Source organism: Corticium candelabrum, chromosome 4 (assembly GCF_963422355.1).
Source record: "Corticium candelabrum chromosome 4, ooCorCand1.1, whole genome shotgun sequence".
NCBI lineage: Eukaryota > Metazoa > Porifera > Homoscleromorpha > Homosclerophorida > Plakinidae > Corticium > Corticium candelabrum.
The window spans coordinates 4,068,152-4,088,452 of NC_085088.1; the positions used below are offsets into that span (position 1 = coordinate 4,068,152).

A 20,301-nucleotide genomic window follows, 5' to 3' on the forward strand; every position below is an offset into this window, starting at 1 on the left:
GCGCGCGCGCGCGCGCACGCGTGCGGATTCAAATTTTTCAAAATGGATTGTTCACAATATTGACGCCAATGTCAATGCAACAATAGAAATGAATCCTATTCCTGCATCAGCGTCAGTGTCAACATCGAAGGATGCCTCCATCAAGGCAGTGTCTTTGAAGTTTGACGCTCAGCTGAGCATCAGCATCATATTGTGAACCAGGCTTAAAGACAGACTCTGACACAACTACTGGGTCATATGTATATGGTAAATTGGTATGGCCTTAAGAGTCCACTCACACATAACCATCTCACTTTGAGGTAACAGCTACCTTGCATCCTAGCAAAGGAGAGAGCTAGGACTTAATTATAAGTTGTGTGTATTAGTTAGCTATTAGTTTACTGAGTTAGTTGTCCAGCAAGTACCTGTTTCCTTGCCACACAAAGTGTGTTGGACAAGCCATTTCATCTGTAGCATCAGCATACTGGAAGAACTTGCTGATCTCTATAGCAAAGCTTGATTTCACTAATCCAATACCACCAACTCTTTCAGGAGCAGGATGGTATACACGTCCTGTACTTGGTAACATACATAGTTTTGAAGGTTGAAATGGGACAACAAGTCTATGGCCTGTTCCACCATATGACAAATATCCATGTGGAGCATTACTTCTTACTCGCTGACGAGCTGCGTCAACTGTCTCTGCATCTAGATGATGAGTAAATACAATGGGTTGATCATCACATCGCGCGTAATTCAGTTCTTCTCCACAGGGAGAGATAAAGGGAAATTCTTGTGTGTATCTGTCCAGTGTGTTCAATTTCAGTTGTCTGAAGAAAAATGACAAGAATCCCACATCTAAGCAAGCAACAACCTACCATAAATAAACAAAAGAATGGCACACACACACACACACACACACACACACACACACACACACACACACACACACCACCACCACCACCACCAGCACCACCACCACCACCACCACCACCACTAGCACCACAGCCACCACCACCAACATTCTTCAACACGTTTGTATTGTACAGCTCCAAAATATCACGATCAACAACTAATAAATTTCAAGACTAGTTAATTAATTAATAAAGTTTCATAATTTAGTGAAACCACTACTTCGTGCTATTACCGTGACGTACCTTTATAGCAAGTAATAAAGCTTTTCCTTTTCATGTCATCAAGGAACAGCTATACATTTGATATGTTAGATAGTGCAAGAAACTAGAAATCTATGTACATATGTCTCTAACTTGGCCTTGATGATCAATATAGTAGAAGTATTCACGCTTTCCGGGTCCAAGCGACTGACCCTGAACATAAAGTACAAATCTTCGAACACTTTGATCACAAAGACAACTTCTGTAGAAGAGTCTCAAAGACGATAGAGACAAAGACGTCGATGTCGACATGATGTTGCGCGTCTACACTCTGGTATCCGAGGTTACATAGACGCGTGCGCAGTAAATGCGCCATCGATGAACGGGATTGAGCTCTTTTCATCGTCATTGAAAATTCAAACATTGAGAAAAAGAGGATAATGACAGCAGCAACGAAAAGAGCCTGGAGGCTTAGTAAGGTCCCCATTGAGTGACGTTTCATATTTTCATACATTGTGGCTGCTTGCGTGTCTGTCCACGTTCCAGCAGTAGATATATGTTTATGTTAGATGGCTTTGGTTTGTAGGCGAATTTCCTGCGCACGGCGCTACAGTAAACTGCGCATCTATTGGACAGACGACTGGACGTGTAATGGTAACGGGAGGAGATGATAGGAAAGTCAACGTGTGGACTATTGGAAAGCCCAACGTGATCCTGGTAATGCGTCCCAGCTCTGGTTGCTGTGTGATGGTCGAACGAGGTGTGTTGTGCAGACGTTGACGGGCCATACGAGTGCTGTTGAGGCGGTTAGGCTGGATACTGCAGAGGAAAAGGTGGTGACTGGATCACGATCTGGCACGCTCAAAGTATGGGATCTAGAGCAACAGAAAGGTAATTACTGATGAGAGGGCGTGGCATGTTGCTATGACAAGGTTTCTGTGTACTAATGAGGATCTAAGCATGGATATAAGACCTAAAGTGTTGCTATTTATTAACTTGGTTTGTCTTTAACTTAACCTAGCTTTGCATATATATCATGAGAGTCAGCTTAGATACTACTGTACAGTTCACTTCTCTTAACTAATTGCCGAGCGTAGCGAGACTTCTAATCCAGGTCGCACAACAGAAATGGGCATGATCCTTTTTGGTGTCTGTCTGTGTGCGTGTGTGTGTGTGTGTGTGTGTGTGTGTGTGTGTGTGTGTGTGTGTGTGTACAAATCTCAAATTTCTCCTCCCATGACCACATTTCATGATAGTACGTACCTACCTTACAAAATCATTTCCGTGTCCGACTACAGATGAGTCTAAGAATGATTCATCTAAGTGAGCAAACGGCGACAAAAACGCTTGATGAACTTTCGTCGCTCCATCCTTTTGTATTGTAGCTAGGGACTGTGTGTACTTGACAACCAAGAAACACCTTCAGGAGTTGAATACCACCTACAGTCAACTATTCACACGTCCCATACTACAGGAAGATCAATCCTTTACTACACTGTGCTGCATCTAACACTGTTGATAGTCAATGTTTGTCGATATCAATTTCTATGTCAGTAAATACCATACCACTGTCGTTACAACGGAACTGAGTCCATACCTAGACTGTACATTTCAATTGTCTTGATCACGATCGCAAAACGACGACTACCTATACCAGGCCTATAGACGTAATCTAAACTACCAGGAAGTTTGCATGTTTACTTCCATGACAGCTAGGGTTTCAACAAATACGTATTGTCTAGCTAGGACTCGGCGTTTCAGTAGACGGTCTGAAAACTCCGTTGGACGTGTTACTCACGAACGCGAGGCGCTATGGATACCGTACAACTAGTATTATGGTCAACTTGGGCTGTACCGTTAACATGGGCAGTTGTGGGAATGGAATCAAATAGTATACTTAGATCAATAGGGCAGGAACATCAAATAATAGGCTAGCAGCATGATGTTATGACTTTTGGTTTTATAACTGTCAGTAGAGGTTCACTGATTGCTGTTTTAACTCGTCATAATGCTTGGTGGCACGTTTAGTTTTGAACTTTTCTATTTCACAAACAAGACCCTGGATAATATTGTTTGAGGGCTCAACAATATTTTCAATTTAGTTAAGTTATTTTCAACTCAAACTTTTGAAATCAATTGGAAATAATTAATGTCTGTAGAGTTTCTTTTTGCAATAGTTGTTATTGGTACATGAACAGTTGTTCTTAATTTGATTGATTAATATTGTTTTTTCTAGTTTTACGAACATTGTCCAGCCACAAGGCAAACATTCGTTGTCTTGATGTTCATCCCTTTGGTGATTTTGTGGTGTCTGGCTCATCAGACACGTTTGTCAAGGTGTTTGAGAGACTTTGCTGTTGTGTTTTGTGAGTCAACATTTAGAATGTAGACATTGTTGTCGTTTATTTGACCAGGTATGGGATGTTCGTCGAAAAGGCTGCATTTTCACATACAATGGTCATACAGACTGTGTCAACTGTCTGAGAGTTAGTCCAGACGGTCGATGGGTTGCTTCTTGTAGCAATGATAACACAACAAATGTAAGTCGAAATAACTTTCAATAAGGCCGCACTGAAAAAATTGTCTAATTGGGGTAACCCGCCCGCCCGTGTTTGGAGCTCAAGGTCTGCTGAGTTTTTTTTATTTAAATATGTTTTCCATTGGCCTGGGCATACCCGTGTTCTAGGGGGCATGTGTTTTGAGAGATGGCAAGATTCTTCGTGTGTCTGGCGACTGTTGTCGTGCAGGAAGTTGGATTCGGTGATTGAGTGGACAATGTACTCAGCGCGCCGTGTTTGGACGGCCGCTGATTTCGTGCATGCGCATGCTGAGAAATAAGATGTCTACTGTTGCCCTGTGCATATCCGTGTCCGAGGGGCACGTGTTTTCAGAGATGGCAAGATTGTTTGTGTGTCTGGCGACTGTAGTCTTCGTGAGGTGTTGCAGGAGGTTGGATTTGGTGATTGAGTGGATGATATACTCATGTAGCGTGCAAACTGCGACGACAGACACCTCTAAAGATGATGATTGATAATAATTTAAAAGATAAAAATGAAAACTCCGCCTGTCCGTCTTTTTCCTCTGCATGTTACCCCAATCAGACAATTTTTCGGTACGGCCTAATTATTATTATTTACTAAAGTGGGTACATTGTTATTTCGATGTAGCTGTGGGATTTGACTGCTGGAAGGCTTTTTCACTCTTTTGCCGACTTTCAAAGACCAGTTGAATGGTTAGAGTTTCATCCGAATGAATTTCTGTTGGCAGCTTGTGGAGCTGATCGGTATTGGTTGTGGTTTATTTATTGTGGTTTAGATGTACTGACTTGTTTGTTGTCGTGATATAGAACAAGTAAATTCTGGGATCTCGAGACACTTCAAGTTATTTCGTCTACAGAACTGGAGTCATCTGCAGTACGATGTATAAAGTTTCATCCGGATGGCGGTTGCTTGTTTTCTGCTGGACAGGATTCTCTACGGGTGGGCAGCCACTAGAGTGTAGTAGATATATTGATGGTTAGTGAACGTACCTTTTCTATCAGGTGCATGGCTGGGAACCCAGTGAGAGCTTTGACATGGTTCCTATTTCATGGGGAAAAGTTGCTGACATGTCTATAGTAAATAACCAACTAGTGAGATTTGCCTGTTTGTGTTGTGCAAATGGTGATTAAGGGACGTTGTGTTTGATTTGGAAGGTGGCAGCTTCATTATATCAGACACTTGTGTCCGTGTGGGTAGCTGATGTTCAGAGATTGAAGCCATTCGCTGAGACCTCTGACTCTCAAGGAACCGAGACTCCTAAGGTGACTGATGATCAGAAACGTGGTACGCATAATCGAATACAAAGGTGTGTGCTTATTTATTGAGTAACCCCAGAGTAAGCATGAGAAACTGAATCTAGTTGTGCTTACATCGTAGCTTGGGTGTTTGGTCAAAATATTTGAGAATTTCTCTAAGCAAATCAGGGTCATGTAGCCTCCACTGCTTCAGCTTGTTAAAGCTTGTTTACTATTAATTTCTAGTGGAGGCTTGATGCTTTGAGTTTCGTATAATTTCTATGTTCTATATATCACATATCTTTTTTGTACACAATTGATAAATTTACCATGTTGTCTTCAGTCAGAGATAGGTTGCTACACAATAGCATTCACGAAATGCTAGTACCTTTTATTGGGCCTATGAAACACGTGTGTGTGTGTGTGTGTGTGTGTGTGTGTGTGTGTGTGTGTGTGTGTGTGAGGTGCGTGCGTGCGTGTGTGTGCATGTGTGTGTGTGTGTGTGTGTGTGTGTGTGTGTGTGTGTGTGTTTGTGTGTGTGTGTGTGTGTTTGTGTGTGTGTGGCAACACTGTGTACTGATAAAGACTGGAAGCAAAGGGCAGGGATTGTTGTGGTTTAGAGAAAAAAATCCTAGACTGAAAAATTGTCTGATTGGCGTAACCCGCCCGCCCATGTTTGGAGGGCCGCTGAGTTTTTAAATTCTTTGTGTGTCTGGCAACTGTAGTCTTCATGAGGTATTGCAGGATTTGGTGATCGAGTGGACGATGTACTCAGCTTGCCAAATTTGGATGGTTGTTGTTTCTTGCGCATCCGTATGCTGAGATATAAGTTGTTTTCTGTTGCCCTATGCATATGCGTGTCCGAGGGGCACGCGTTTTTAGAGATGGCGAGATTCTTCGTGTGTCTGGTGACTGTAGTCTTCGTGAGGTGTTGCAGGAGGTTGGATTCGGTGATTGAATGGACAATGTACTCAGCGTGTGAACTGCTAGCTTCGTCCTCCCAGACTCGTGTAGTGCTGATTCAAAATTGTCCAACCACAGGCACTTCCTCCAAACAAGAGGCTGAGTTAGATGATTAATTAAAAAAAACTCTGCCGGCCACCCGCCCGTCTTTTTCCGCTGCTTGTTACCCCAATCAGACAATTTTTGGTGCGGCCTAATCATAGTATTACATTTTTGTTTATTGTCTACATTTTTTTAATGTATTCATTTTTGGGTGTGACTCTAAATTCTTGATTGGAATGTAAATATTTCTGCATGTTGGGGAATATTTATTTACAGTCTATCTGAGTTGACTTTGGAAATAATTTCCTCGCTGGAATAATATAGGGATGCATTTTGGTTTTACAGTGGTAGGTCTAGATAGGTGATGTATGATCTAAAACATTATATGCCATAGTAGAAAAACAGTTGACACTGGAATTGCTGTCTAGAATGCGAAAACAAATGCTACATAATGACATCATTGTTATTGATTACCTCATTAACATCAATTCTGTATGTGTAGTGGTCGGAGACTATTTACACAAGAGAAACCGAAGTCACCACCAACGACATATGAGTACGTTAAGTTATACATTTTGTTTGCTTGTTTTTGTTTGTGTGTGTGTGTGTGTGTGTGTGTGTGTGTGTGTGTGTGTGTGTGTGTGTGTGTGTGTGTGTGTGTGTGTGTGTGTGTGTGTGTGTGTGTGTGTGTGTTTACTGAATTTCATTTAGGAAAGACACGAACAGTGAGAACAACGAGAATGCAGCACCTGTTACTGATGACCACGAGGCAGAAATCTTCAAACCTAGGGAGAGTCTAGGTGAGCTAATGATATCTGTAATGCAACTGCCATGTCAGGGTATTTAATTCGTGTGTAGAGAAAACACCACAAAAGAAGTTCGACCCTTTTTCACCTCCACCCGAGGATGCAAAAAGCAAGTTACATTCAGGGTGTTTGGCAACCCTTCTTAATGTCCTTGTTTGTTTAGATCCTGTGTTGGTGGGTAAGCAATCGCCAGTGAGTCACGTCTATCACAGTAACACATGTTGTCTGGTTATACATTGTGTTATGTCAATATTTAGTCTCGTCCTAAGACTACATCAACAACGACCAAATCATCTCGTGTGGCTGCTGATTCCACAAAACATCATGACGGTAGCAAGCAAGCAAGTTTAGACGCAGAAGAATTTCTGCAAGTAAGCTTGTAGTCATAGCTAGCAACTAATGAACTCAGTAAATATTAATTAATTTATAGAAGTTAGCTTGGTGCCACTAGACTAAATCAGGCAGCATCACTGCTCTTTTTTAGGGAAATAGAATTCAAAAACCAGAGTCAGTACAATTGACTACTGATGCTGCCATTAAGAAACTGGAAAACGGTTAGAAATTGAGTGTGCTACAACACAGAGTTTCAGACTGACTTGTGGCAACACCAGGTCACCTTGCTATGAGTACTGTTCTTTCACAACGTTGTACTCACCTTCAGAAAGTTCGATCTGTTTGGTCAACGGATAATGTTAAGGTTTGCAGTACAAGGCATCATTCATGGTAGATTGTATATATTCTGTCCTGGTATTTAGGTTGCTGTTCGAGCTGCTTTGGATCAAGATGACGATGCTGTCATTATTGATTTGTTAGGAATATTGCGTTTAAAACTGTACGAAACACGGTCACGTTGCTTGCTGGAAGAGATCAATTATTTGTTCTCTCTTTTGCAGTTCTCTGTGGAGTCTGGAGATTTGTAATCTTTTACTACCAAAACTACATCACCTGTTGTCTTCAAAACATGGCAGGTAGATGTGTTGATACATTATCCTCATTACATATGTATCTGTGCTCTCTGTGGTAGTTATGTTCTATCAGCTTGTTCAGCTGTTAAGTTGGTTTTGCGTAATTTTGCTCCTGTCATAAGAAGTAATTTATCATCACCTCCAAGTGAAGGTATAGACTTCAGTAGGGAAGAAAGGTTGGTCGGTTGTGTACTTTATGAAGAGATGTGTTGTCAGCATGGCTTGTCACAGATACTCAAAATGCAGAACGTGTAATTCACTTCTTCAAGAGATTAGAAGAACAGCCGTGGAACGTCATTCTCATGTATCAGGGAAATTAGGCAGTGCTATTAGAGAACTGAAGGTTGCCTTTGCAGTGTTGGACTCATAGTAATATCAGTGATGTATAGTATGTATCTTGGGATGGTTTAGAACAACATTGCTATCATTTTGTACTCAGTCCACATGTGAATTGTTGTTCTCGTATTGCTAGATTTGATTGTAGGATCAAGACAGAAACCGTTGTTCAGTTGCTGCATATGTACCATCTTTTGGTTGTCATGAAGTGGCAAGCAATGTAAAGTGCCATGCATATATATGTGGTTTCTGTACTGGTTGGTGTTTACCTTTCTAGGCATAGGAGTTGATACTATTTTCAGAGATGGTGTGTGCCAGCAAATGTGGAGATGTGCCTTATGTAGACAAAGAGATGACTACTAAGAAGTGATGTGATGTAATAAATTGCAAGTTTTAGTATCAGTGACCTTGTTCGTTCATTATGCAGTGTGCCCCTCATGCACAATGAGTAGAAGCAAGTATTAGTACTAAAGGATGATGACGCACTCTGCACTTACATATCAGAATAGTTTACTAGTAGATGGTTTCACTTGACTTTGGTCGTACATATTAAATTAAGCAATATAACTCAAAGGTCAGGTAAAGTCTACAGTAGCTGTGAAGTGCTGGACATTCTCACGAGGTGGAATTTGAGGTTAGGCCGACTGTTTATGTGACTGAGTTTTGGTGAATGATCTGTTCTCTATAGATTGCTCTGGTTCTCAGAATATCATTTCAGTCACTTTGTGGTATTGAAAATAGCTCAAGACATTCCATCTATAAGGCAATTAGGACTGAATTAGAGGCTTCCATCTCACTGTCCAGGATTACAGCAGGTCATGTGGCATGTGAATGGTTATTGCAACCTCTACACTTTAGCAGCACTGCACTTAGCGAACTTTTTCTGTGACTGGGATAGTTTGTTCTTTTTGTTGTTGTAATATTTTCTTCCTTTTATGTTTAATTTGCACCATGTTTGTGTGCGATGCAGATATAATATCTACTTATGCATTGAAAGTGGTGTTTTAAGTGATAATCTCAGTTGGACTGCGGATGTTGCCACCACATCCATGAAATTTATGGGAGTAGCACCACAAAGTCAGGACCTGCCACTACTGTTCCATGACTTCACTGTGAATTATCAACAAACGGTGTTACACATGACGGACGCTTTAGGTCCCCCTGATCACATTACTTCCTAGAAGCAGTGTACCTTCGTACCCATTGAGAAATGGAGGCTAAATACTATCCTGCGGTGAGATGTTTTGTACCCTGTCCGTCTGTTATAGTTTTATAACAAACGAGACTCTTTTTATAGCATTTCATTGCTGGAATTTGAAGTGCGAGTAACTACTAAATATAATCGAAAATGTGCATCCATGGATGTTAATATTTGAGACTGTGTGGAAAGGTCCCTGTGATGTAAAATAGAAGGCCACACAGGTTGAAAGAAATTGCAGTACGTACCTCAGTGGAATCTACAGTAAAATGAGTGCACTATCTAAGAATGTTGACATTACATTTGGTTATTTTTGTCTCAGGTTGTATTTGTGTTCCATCCAAATACACACTTTGCGTTAAGTACGTAAATAGAGGAACATGTTCACTGTTTTACTACCAAATTATTGCCCTGAGGCAACAAATTGTGAAGAGGCATTAATTTACAAACAGTATAGACTTTGGTTGTATGGAACTTCACACACACTGATTCCTTCCTCTTCCATCCTAATGGTATTCCTGTTGTCTTCCCTTGGATTTTCGAAACAACATGTGAATTAGTGACACTGAAATGGCATCCTCACCTCACTGTTATGGTAGACACCACCCTCATTGAGTCAATCATCATCTTTGGCACCAAACTACTAACACATTATTAGGAACTTAGCATGGTGTGGTCAATTAAGGCATGTTTTTTACTGCCTAAATTAACGCTCTAGGCATCAAAACTTGTAGCAGTGTTTATTTATTTATGTAATTTCAGAACTAGGTAGTTGTGTGCCTAATCTAAACTAATACTCATAGACATAAATTCCAATTCAGGGGTGTTGTGTATTTGGGTATTCGGGTATACTATATAGTATAGGTATACAGCACTGCTCTTACTGAGCAAATTGGCATAGAACTACTGATCTAGGGTGCATTCGATGGGCTCTTCCTGCCTTCCAGAAGAGGCTCCGTGTGCACGCCCCTCTTACAACTTCTACAGTTCTGCTGCTATAGTTGGAAGAGCCAACTCTACCAACTCTGCTGCTGGTTGGAAGAGCTCGCCCCTCTTCCAATCTCTACACCAGCAGCTCTGCGCTAGAAGAGGGACATGCTCTTCTAGACTCTTCCGGAAGAGACTGGAAGAGCCCAATCAAACGCACCCCTAATTTTGATTTGCAAGCACAAATATGCATTTCTGTGGGTAAATTTTAGAATTGACAAAATCTGAGAAATTAAATTGCCATACATGCTAATAATAAGAGGAAACATACCTTAATCTAAAGCTAGTCCTATACCAGGATTTACTTAATTTAATATTTAATTTCAAAACAAAGATGCAACTGATATCATTCAAACTTGTTATCATGGTCTGCTTTAGTCTTGTACAATATTGATAGAAATTGAATACGCATACTAATTATTTTTAACATGACTTTTTGGGTCAAGTCTGTTCACTTGCATGCTCTTCTGCATTTACTCTAAGCATATGCAAGTGGTCCAGAGCCTTTGTCAAGAATGGACGAATTGTGTTGATTTCCATCAGAGTCAAGTTTGTTAGCTAAACAGTCGCAGAGTAACAAGACATAGAGACTCAACATCAAATATTGACTGTATAACCACACCTCTGCACTTATTGCTTGACTCCTAATCATTTGATCAATACTCTTCCGAAGCTTTGCTACTCGGATATCCCAAATATCTTTAATAAGAGTACGAACCTGATCAGCGTCTTGCACATCATCAGAAGCACTGTAAGCATTACAACTCACTGTATAGCATATTACAGCAATAACAAAACACTATCCCCACGTGGAATGTTTATTTTTGGAACTCAACAGATAACGCTGCAAGCAGACACCCTAACACAGCACATTAAAAACAAATATGAGCACCTACTTCATTCCCATTGTTTCTCTGATTTATTGCCAATTTGTTGACAGAACATTACCATGAGCTGAGAAAGCGTTTCAAATTCTTTGCAATTTATGAAATTACAAAATTAAATAGCTTACAAAAATTTATTGTATTATATATTGGTTATCTTATGATTAGTGTGCTATGTGGCTTTACCAATGCCAGGGGCAATGTAATATCGCCCAAGGCGAAGCCAAGGAACTAACACGAATAACACGCTCCGAGTGCAGTAACAGCCATATAACACGCTAATCATACGATAAATAATTTATACCATGGTCACATGATGTGTATAAGTACAAGTGAGAGTACGATATTAACCTGAAGTAACTAGTTACACACTTGCTGTGCAATGGGTCATATACACCACCTTAATACGCGCTCGTGACTGGTGGCACGTCACGTGACCATAGTATATAAGACCAATATATTAAACCTCCTTGTCTAAACAGTGACCAGGGATCATATCTAAGAAAACTCATTCTCTTAGTTATATGATCACTTCATTGTCTACAGTAGAGTACATTTAAGTCCCTTTCTTTCTAATTACAGCAAACAGTGGCAGAGCTCTTCCCCGAAAAACCTCACTCACTTGTTCAGAAGGGCCATGGCTACTTCCATGTAGTGATCCGACGGCATGGGCGTGAACAACTCCGACGCACCCTCCTCTCTCTTTTTCTCTGTCAGTGGCTCTACATTCAAAGCACCCAGTTGCCATCTCTGCACGGAACTGACGCCCTCTCGCGTCTCTACTGCTCGACCTCACCAATTGCAAGCCAGTCGGGAGGCCGAACGCGACACTTCTGTCTCTTCTTCAGATGCACGGCAAGCCAGAGAGGAACGTCAACGGGTAGGGACGGATTGAAAGGCCCGTAGTCGCCCTACAAACCAGCAGCTAGAGATCGAAACGCCGCGGAGCTTGAGATCACTCACTCCGATCATGTACACGCGATTTTCGCTAAAGTTGGGTAGAATCGTGATCACACACTTTTCAGCAACAAATTCTACTTCCTCGGCGTCCATCGTACGGCACCTCCGATGTCGGAGGGTTCGGTACAGTGGAGTTAACGCACGCTAGTCACCATGTAGTATCTGGCACTACTGTAACTCTAGCTCTATCCAAGCTTACTTTCTGTCAGTGCAGAAAGTTGGCTTTACAAATAGATTAAAATTGTAATCAACGAATGACTATTTTCCGGTTGGTGGTTGCAGTATTGTTATGTCCTAATATCTTGTAGTGTAGTTTGTGAAATGTATGTAGTATAATCTATCCAAGCGACGCTAAAACTCGCACAGGCACTGACACGTGTAAAGATTACAGTACTGTACGTGTAGGCTACACGCTTTACCTAAATTTGTTAAATCTAGCGTGCGTTAACGCCAGTTACCACTACAGGTCCCACTCGAAATCGACAACGTTCGGAAATACTCGAGCGATAAAAATAGCAACGTAACTTGTAAGACTACACTCCAACTCGGCAGCCGCAAACGACAACCCAATCGACATGGAGCCACCAATTGCGCACGCGCATTCGTTATCGAAGACGGCTTCACTGTAGCTGAGCGGTGTCCGTTCTAATATGGCTACCGGTAGGTCTTACAGGCATTTCCGTGCCGCGTCTCAGTTTCAGTCATCTAATTTTGTGTCTTGCCGTGTCTTTTTCTTGTCTCACTCTTCACTCTGCGATTTCTTCCGTTCTGATGTTACTGACCACAGCGGTGAGGGTGCAGCGTCGTTTTCGTGGAATTGGGTTGTCATTCTTTTGAGCTGCCTTTGTTCTTCTTGCAGGGACGCGAGCTGGATGGCTACGTCGGATTCGCTAACCTTCCCAATCAAGTCTTTCGCAAGTCAGTCAAACGGGGCTTCGACTTCACACTGATGGTCGTTGGTGAGTCTCACGCGACTTCTTCGTGTTCGACGTCCTCCCGTTCGAGCGGGCTCGTCTCGCTAATTCGGCCGTGTGGGACGTCGCAAAGCGTGGGAATAATAGCGGACGTCGAGTAGCAATAGTGTAGCAGTTGTGACGACGAGTAGCAACAGTGTAACGTCGAGAAGCAAGTTGTAACTCAAGTCGGCGAGTTTGCATTATTGGTGAGTGCGTTTGTTTCCGTTTCAGGTCGGTCCGGGTTAGGAAAGTCAACACTCGTCAATTCCTTGTTTCTGACTGATCTCTACTGCGATTCCGTGTATCCCGATGCGCTGGAGCGAATACCGAAGACGACCGAGGTGCGTCTCTCCGATAACGTTTACGTAGTTAGAATAGCGGATTTGGTCTGAGTATGTTCTTGTGTATGTGTGTGTTTTCTGGTCGACATACGTGTTTGCCACTGTTTGGTCTGATAGTTGGAATGGACCGCATGTACCACGTGCAATATTTGTATTTGTTTGTGTATGAGCGGGATGCATATGCTGTTGTTCGTGATGACAGATTCAGTCGTCGACTGTGGAGATCAAGGAGGGAGGCGTACGGTTGCGGCTGACTGTTGTTGACACGCCGGGATTCGGTGATTTAGTGAATAACAACGAATGGTAAAACTGCCGTCCGTCAGACAAGGTGACGCTTGATGTTGTTCCCACTTACTCTAGCTGGAAACCTATCATCGGACACGTCGATTCGCAGTTTGAAGATTATTTGAATGCAGAGTCTAGGGTGAACAGAGGAGTTCTAGGTGATTCCCGTGTACACTGTTGTCTTTACTTTATTCCTCCCTCAGGACATGGGTTAGAGACTTTGAATTCTGACTTTTCTCATTTTCCACTTTTCTAACGCATTTGTGTGATAGTTTGAAGCCTCTTGATGTTGAGTTTATGAAGCAGCTACATCAGAAGGTACAATCAATCTTGTCTATTTCATGTATAGGCTTGTCTTGAAGTGTTATTATGTCAGGTGAACATCATTCCAGTGATAGCAAAAGCAGATACTTTTACTCCAGAAGAATGTGCAACATTTAAGAGAACAGTACGGCTATTGATTCTCTGAGATGCAGACTGTGATGACAGTTTTGTACAGGTTATGAGAGACATACAAGACAACAAAATCAAGATCTACGACTTTCCTGATTTAGAAGGAGATGATGATGAGATAGCGGCCAACAAGCTGCTAAAAGTAGGAATTTGGTTGGCAGTGACAAGTGTTGGCTAGTGAGTTAGAATTTGGCTGCAGGAGAGTATCCCATTTGCTGTGGTTGGCAGTCTGACTTCAATCACTGATGACAAAGGGAAGAGAGTTAGAGGAAGAAGATATCCATGGGGAGTTGCAGAAGGTAAATAGTGTGTTTATAATTAGGGTTAGGAAGAACAATAGACAAGTTGTCGTTAGCTAAGTTGTAACTCTAAATGTGTGGATCATAAACTTACAGATTATGTATATTGCTGAAATTTGTCGCTCATGTAACAAACCAAATTGTAGTAGCTACACATGCACATGTACACTGTACACACAGGCAAGTGCACGCTCCAGATAGGATGCACATTTGCTACAGGAATGTAAGATGTGGGTATGATGAGGGTAAGAATGTGCTTGTAAATGTACAAATCATGGGAAAGTGTTCATAGTGTTATCCAAAACTAAGCCACCTGACAGTGGTGCATTCCCAATAATACAGAGATGTGTTAAGTCTAATATTTATTTATTTATCTGTGTGTTTGTTTTGTATCAATATGTACTATTTGTGTCAGTACAGCTCTGTGTGTGTGTGTGTGTGTGTGGGGGGGGGGGGGCATGGATTTAAGTATGGCATGAGCACACGCATAGTTTCCTTAAGCAAGAAACTTACATGCAATTGCCTCACTCGACTCAGGAGTATAAATAAGTACATGGTCATTGACTGAGGGTGGACGCTGGCTTGGCAGAACATCATGCAGCAGACGGGTATATGTGGGCTTGAGGTCCAGTCTCCGAGACTGCACCAAAGTTAGTGCTTTTGATGCTCTGGCCAATCACCTAGGGGCACTCAGCGTGGCCTGAAACTCAGAGTAGCGCCTGATGCCCCACCTAGAAATAGGCAGGGGTGCTATCTTCAGTACTGGAGGGCATATCCATTTGTCCATGTCTATGTGTGCGTGTGGCTGAGTGGGGTGGGAGTGCATGGATGTAGGCGCATGCAGGTTGGCAATGTCTATGTCTTATCAGATTAGTTACAGAATGAGGTACACATGTGGCAGAGTCTCACTGCCAGTTGCATCAGAAACATAGGAACACGAGAAACTTGAATCTACAGAAAGCTGTCACCTCACATGACAATTTTAAAGAGCACTTAGTCATACATAAACAATGCTGAGTCCACAGTTGTCTAAACATAAGATGGTCACTATGTGTCCAGTCAGTTATGTTGACACAGTTGTGTGCAAGGTGTGTATAACTTGGCAGCCTGTAATTCCTTTTTCACAAGTAGAAGAGGAACTATTACAGTTGGCTCTTTTTAACACAAGTTGGCTACTCTGAACATGTAGCAAGTGATTTAGAAAGTGAATGGTGTGGATTGTTTTCTAATTTGACCAATAGTTGGTGATTTTTTTGTGTGGCAACTGTAGACAGTGTATGCATGTGTATGTCCTTTAGGATCTTCCTTGAGAGTGTAGTGTAATGGACACAGAGGTCTTTCTGTTTGTGCTTTAACCTCAAGCATTAATTTCATTTTAGTCAAGAACTAAAATGCTAATTATGATTTGATTATGTATAAGTTGTAAGAGGTCAGAGCATGTTTTGGTTTATTGGTTTTAGAGTTTACATGATGTTTTATGATCCAGAGTTTCTGCTGGCCGATTGCCAGATAGCCAAATGCTACAAACAGATTTCACTGTTGAAAACATGGTGATTCCTTCTTGTTAATTTGGCTAGCTGTTACAGTGTACAGTGTACCCAGAAAAGTTTGTCTGGATCTTGCCAGCATAGTCGCTACAGTGCGCTAAGAATGGCATTTAGTACAAAACATTAGAGCTCCAAGGGCTAGAAGGCCAATCTATCGGGCATGCTTTATTTATGTTCTGCACATGATGGGCACGCTCTATTTATGTTCTGCACATGATTGGCACGCTCTTTATAAGTGTCGAACTAAAATGAGGTTCTGAAGACAAACAGAAGCAGACTGATGGTAGAGACCACAAGAAAGTTGATGACAATGATGCTGAACTTTGATTTTGAGCATAGAAGTGCCGAAATTTTAATACTTTGATTTTGACAGAGCTCTTGAATTTTGGTATTAATAGCCAAGAAGGATGTCACTGACTTAGTGTGACTAAAGTCACCTTCCTTTTTTAGCATGACTTATGTCAGATTAGTACTACATTTGTTGTGACAAATGAAATGTGGTGAGTGTCTGCCAGACCAGGTTAAACTTGAATCAGTAATAACAGTTGTCTTTTTTATTGTTAGCTATTTGATGTGTTGTGATTTTTTTGACTCTGAAATAAAGTGTTTGGCTACAAGTGAACAAACTCCTCTAGCCAAGTCGCTACTAATTGAAAATTTCTAGCAGAAACACTGAATTTTATCTCTCTTGAGTAGCATTTGGATGTATAAATAAATACCAGGCTTCATTGTCAATGTTTGTGTTATTTAGTTGAAAATCTGGATCACTGTGACTTCACCACTCTTAGAAATATGTTGATCCGGTAAGTGGTTGTGACATTTTCTTCTTTTGTTCAGTATTGAGTTTTTTTCATTAGGACACACATGCAAGACCTCAAGGATGTTACTAATGATACACATTACGAAAGCTACAGGGCGCAGAGGCTTGCCAACGTAATCAGTCCAGCCGAAAGACACACTCCTCTCCCTGCTAGGTAAGTGTCTTGTTGAGGTGTGTATGTGGCAAGCAACTTGTTTTAAAAACATGTGAATCGTTGATTGGGTTACTTTCATGTGGATGTTTGTCTTGGTAGAAAATAGATCTGTTAATTTGTTAATGGTTGTGGCAAGGGCCACAAGAATGTTAAGTAGGATGCCCACTCTGTGTGTGATTAAATGAGAGCTTTTAGGGGTTCAGTGTTTGGACTTGAGTCTTGATCTTGCTTCCAATTAAATGTGACGTCTGAGTACATCCTGGAGTACATGCTGCCGATTTAGACTTTGTTATTAATGTGTCTTTAATTAGATAAGTAACGCACTAGGATGTCACATATCCAAACACTTTCGTTCCCTGATCAGTGCATAATTCTGAATAGTCCAGATAACTGATGCCTACTTGCCACACTCACGTAAAAGGTCAGACTCAAACTATGCAGGGTTTTTAGTGTAATAGTTGTTTTGCAGGTGAGAGTGGAAAGTCGGCAGTTTGTCCTTTATTTCATGATATCGCACACAGTTGGTTTGGCAATTCCATAGTCTTCACTAATATGAGAGTACACCCAGCCATCTGAAGCTTTGGTGCAAATTTCTATTATTTCTTCTATAGAGAGAACAACTCATTTTTGCTTCTTCTGCAGCTCTTGGAGTTTCGACATTGCCATATCACGGATGAGAACTAAACGTGTACTCTGGTGCTCATGCGATTACCGTGTTGTACGTGCAAAGCTAGAGTGAGTCCGAGGCACAGGTCGTCCGGTAGACCGACGAGTTCGGTTGACTGGTCTTTGGATAAGTGACATTCTACTGTATAGAAATAGCCAATCATCCTTTAGTCGTATTCTTGATAAGTGTCTTTTGGTATTTGTGATCTCAAAAGCTCTAACGGAGGGTATTTAGCTTAGTCTACAGTTTTCTCACTAGACGAAGAAAGTGCCATAAAAACATGACAGCAAACCTAGAGAAATGATACTACCATTCTGCTTGTTTCTAATTTGTCTCATTGTTTTTTAAATTTCTTCCAGTAGAGGGTTTTGCTGTTTGTGTAGCCTCGAACTTCCAGACCAGAGAGCGCGCAGCGCGCGAACTCTAGTCTGGACCAGAACGGTACTAAAATGATTTCAGAAATAGCCTTCTACTAATCAGCATCTTAGAACTGGAATGTCGGGTGTAAATTCTGATTGGTCTATCAATAATTGGTTATGCTAAGTGCACGCCAGAGCCATGATGAAGACTCTGGTGCACGTACACATCTTAGTTTTAGTTTCAGCTTCAGTTCTTCGATCTTTTCAAGCTTGTGGTGACAGGACTTGCACAGCAGCGTTGCTAGACTATCACATTTGACGACTGGTCGAGTGGTTGTCTCGCTAGTCGAGCGGTTAGACTAGCTAGCGGTCTGCCAAAGAATCAAAGAGTCGTCATTTCATGCCGTGCACCAAGATGTCACCACAAACACGGCAGACGTCTTCTTCGTTCGTGAGATCTCATGACAATTACAAATGTTGCTCTAGGTAAAACGACCCTACGCTGTTAGACTACCATTTAGCAGCGCTTTTGATAAATACTTCCGAAATCATTTTAGTATTATTGTGGTCCAGACTAGAGATAGCGCGCTCTGGTCTGTAAGTTTGAGGCTACTGTTTGTGCTGTTTGGTTAGTTTGGTCAGTTTAGTGAGGATTGTAGAGTGCACTTTGTGTGAAAGACTGTAGTATAATGTCCACGATGAATGCTCAAGTGTTGAGCTCATGTACATGTGCATGGACTAATTTCGTTCCAATGCTTTGTAAATTGTAAGATTGTTTTGACGACACTTTGCTGTTGGTTGCACGTTATGCTTTGTGTTATTTGGGCTAACTAGTGTTTGTTTACAAGGAATCCGATGGCTCAAATAGAGTTTGAGCGACAAGAGCATGAAGCCAAAATGCGGAAAATGGAAGAAGAAATGCAGCAAGTATTTACACAGAAGGTCATGGAAAAGGAACACAAATTGAGGGAATCAGAAGCAGACGTATACCACACCCATGTTTTGTCATAATTTATGGCAGCAAGCAGGTCTTGTAATATTGTAGCTACAACGTCGCCACGAACAGATGATGACTCAACTAGAAAAGCAACAACACGATCTTGACGAAAAGCGGCGGCAATTTGAACAAGATAAAGGTGAATTTCAAGCTCAGCAGAGGAAGTATCAGCAGGAACAGGAGGCCATGCAGGCACAGAAAGCAGTTCACGGGTAAGCGAGGTCTAGCAATTATACAACAAGAGCATGTAAGATTACGTATGGTGTAAGGAGTATCGCGGCTTGTATTCTTCATTGACGTGTTCATTTGTGTGAACTTACCCTGTTGTTGGTGTGCTTTTCCACTTACTCTTTCAACAGCCCAGTGTAACTTAGCATGTAAGCATTTGGGGACAAAGAATAATTGGGTGGCATTTGTTATTTGTGTCGTTCATGTTTATCTTGCAGTTTGCTGAAATAACAAAAAGGTTTGACTCGTTTGAGGGCTCTATGAGTCAGAGTTCAAAGTCCACCAATTTTGTACATCACGGTTTAAGATCTTTTGCAGAGATCACTATGCACAGTCGGAATAGTCCCTGATACATTGCACTGCAAACATTGGATGCCCAGTCGTCTTTTAAGGGGGACCATCAACCCTTGGTCTTGCACATTTACATGTTGTGAAGCTATCCTCTAGCATAGGCATTCTGTTGCTGTGTAGCTGTTTGAAAACTTTGTTATGACCCCTCTCTCCTAGAGAGCAATCTAAGTAACAAACAACACAGAGTCTCTTGAGGTATTAGCTAGACTCGAGCCAGTCTCACTCCGCCCTCGTCATTCCCAGTTTGTCAATCCTTGGTGTAGAGAGAGACTGGTTTCAAATTACCTACTGCCGTGACTGAGTGCTTTCCATTATTGCCCATCGTGTGCCAGCTGCCTTGGGCACAGAGTGACATATGGAAGCAGCAGGATGGGAAAGACTGGCTCGAGTGTATGTATTAGCTTGTAGTGAATATTTTGTAATCATCTTGGTTGCTAATGTGTGCATTCTTTTTGCAGGAAGAATGACAAGGCAAAGACACACAAGAGAGGCATATTTGCCTAGCCGGGGCGACAGTACATTGCTGGACACAGCGGATTCTTTTGTCTTGGGCCTGTTTAATATATGGGAATTTGCTTAGTTGGCAAGCTACTATAGTCCACTCTGTTGCCTCCACATTTTGAGTAATTCGTACATGGGGATGTTATTGGACAACTTTAGTTATGTGGAGACGACGCTGTGAGCAGTGTACACCTATTTTTGGGCTGGGCACGGTGAGATGATAAGAAATTTGCAGTTGTGATCCGCGCAGTGTGACGTGCGGATGTGCGCATGTGGGGATTGCGTGGCGTGACGTCACTACGGTAATGGTTGTGGGATATCAACCAATCATGT

The 20,301-nt window shown here is 41.7% G+C and overlaps 4 protein-coding genes across 4 annotated transcripts; 2 read left to right on the forward strand and 2 right to left on the reverse strand.

Annotated features, from left to right (window-relative positions):
• Positions 1 to 234: 234 nt before the first annotated feature.
• On the reverse strand, positions 235 to 1,414 carry LOC134178951 (UPF0598 protein C8orf82-like). The gene is made up of 3 exons (XM_062645863.1): positions 1,248 to 1,414; positions 1,137 to 1,185; positions 235 to 837 (listed from the first exon to the last, which is right to left on the reverse strand). The coding sequence occupies exons 1-3, from the start codon at positions 1,404 to 1,406 to the stop codon at positions 386 to 388; spliced, it is 660 nt and encodes a 219-aa protein (XP_062501847.1). The 5' UTR covers positions 1,407 to 1,414; the 3' UTR covers positions 235 to 385.
• Positions 1,415 to 1,451: 37 nt separating this feature from the next.
• LOC134178434 (katanin p80 WD40 repeat-containing subunit B1-like) lies at positions 1,452 to 8,079 on the forward strand. Its single transcript, XM_062645312.1, has 20 exons — positions 1,452 to 1,568; positions 1,681 to 1,811; positions 1,868 to 1,985; positions 3,331 to 3,431; positions 3,509 to 3,634; positions 4,262 to 4,377; positions 4,441 to 4,573; positions 4,636 to 4,725; positions 4,789 to 4,940; positions 6,377 to 6,430; positions 6,586 to 6,674; positions 6,733 to 6,789; positions 6,844 to 6,872; positions 6,938 to 7,051; positions 7,165 to 7,234; positions 7,292 to 7,377; positions 7,436 to 7,512; positions 7,574 to 7,648; positions 7,705 to 7,821; positions 7,877 to 8,079. The coding sequence occupies exons 1-20, from the start codon at positions 1,535 to 1,537 to the stop codon at positions 8,013 to 8,015; spliced, it is 1,908 nt and encodes a 635-aa protein (XP_062501296.1). The 5' UTR covers positions 1,452 to 1,534; the 3' UTR covers positions 8,016 to 8,079.
• Positions 8,080 to 10,507: 2,428 nt separating this feature from the next.
• LOC134178599 (DNA replication complex GINS protein PSF2-like) lies at positions 10,508 to 12,146 on the reverse strand. Its single transcript, XM_062645476.1, has 5 exons — positions 12,014 to 12,146; positions 11,847 to 11,961; positions 11,673 to 11,772; positions 10,789 to 10,915; positions 10,508 to 10,724 (listed from the first exon to the last, which is right to left on the reverse strand). Exons 1-5 carry the CDS (start codon positions 12,101 to 12,103, stop codon positions 10,608 to 10,610), a joined length of 549 nt encoding a protein of 182 aa, XP_062501460.1. The 5' UTR covers positions 12,104 to 12,146; the 3' UTR covers positions 10,508 to 10,607.
• Positions 12,147 to 12,766: 620 nt separating this feature from the next.
• On the forward strand, positions 12,767 to 20,209 carry LOC134178435 (septin-7-like). The gene is made up of 14 exons (XM_062645313.1): positions 12,767 to 12,799; positions 12,870 to 12,969; positions 13,198 to 13,307; positions 13,510 to 13,610; positions 13,668 to 13,802; positions 13,865 to 13,910; positions 13,969 to 14,040; positions 14,092 to 14,187; positions 14,245 to 14,344; positions 16,643 to 16,694; positions 16,749 to 16,865; positions 18,740 to 18,875; positions 18,937 to 19,100; positions 19,926 to 20,209. The coding sequence occupies exons 1-14, from the start codon at positions 12,782 to 12,784 to the stop codon at positions 19,969 to 19,971; spliced, it is 1,293 nt and encodes a 430-aa protein (XP_062501297.1). The 5' UTR covers positions 12,767 to 12,781; the 3' UTR covers positions 19,972 to 20,209.
• Positions 20,210 to 20,301: the final 92 nt, after the last annotated feature.

What these genes read in the sequence shown, in the direction of transcription:
- LOC134178951 (XM_062645863.1), bottom strand. Translation starts at nt 1,406, where the DNA reads ATGTCGACATCGACGTCTTTGTCTCTATCGTCTTTGAGACTCTTCTAC. An exon ending in ATATTGATCATCAAGGCCAA is followed by an intron (nt 1,186 to 1,247) that starts GTTAGAGACATA and finishes TCAAATGTATAG; the next exon opens with CTGTTCCTTGATGACATGAA. An exon ending in CTTTATTACTTGCTATAAAG is followed by an intron (nt 838 to 1,136) that starts GTACGTCACGGT and finishes TTGCTTGCTTAG; the next exon opens with ATGTGGGATTCTTGTCATTT.
- LOC134178599 (XM_062645476.1), bottom strand. Translation starts at nt 12,103, where the DNA reads ATGGACGCCGAGGAAGTAGAATTTGTTGCTGAAAAGTGTGTGATCACG. An exon ending in TCCCGACTGGCTTGCAATTG is followed by an intron (nt 11,773 to 11,846) that starts GTGAGGTCGAGC and finishes CTTTGAATGTAG; the next exon opens with AGCCACTGACAGAGAAAAAG. An exon ending in GTCAAGCAATAAGTGCAGAG is followed by an intron (nt 10,725 to 10,788) that starts GTGTGGTTATAC and finishes GCGACTGTTTAG; the next exon opens with CTAACAAACTTGACTCTGAT.
- LOC134178435 (XM_062645313.1), top strand. An exon ending in ATTCCTCCCTCAGGACATGG is followed by an intron (nt 13,803 to 13,864) that starts GTTAGAGACTTT and finishes TTTGTGTGATAG; the next exon opens with TTTGAAGCCTCTTGATGTTG. An exon ending in CGGCCAACAAGCTGCTAAAA is followed by an intron (nt 14,188 to 14,244) that starts GTAGGAATTTGG and finishes ATTTGGCTGCAG; the next exon opens with GAGAGTATCCCATTTGCTGT.
- LOC134178434 (XM_062645312.1), top strand. Translation starts at nt 1,535, where the DNA reads ATGACAGCAGCAACGAAAAGAGCCTGGAGGCTTA. An exon ending in CAAACCTAGGGAGAGTCTAG is followed by an intron (nt 6,675 to 6,732) that starts GTGAGCTAATGA and finishes ATTCGTGTGTAG; the next exon opens with AGAAAACACCACAAAAGAAG. An exon ending in CATTAAGAAACTGGAAAACG is followed by an intron (nt 7,235 to 7,291) that starts GTTAGAAATTGA and finishes TGGCAACACCAG; the next exon opens with GTCACCTTGCTATGAGTACT.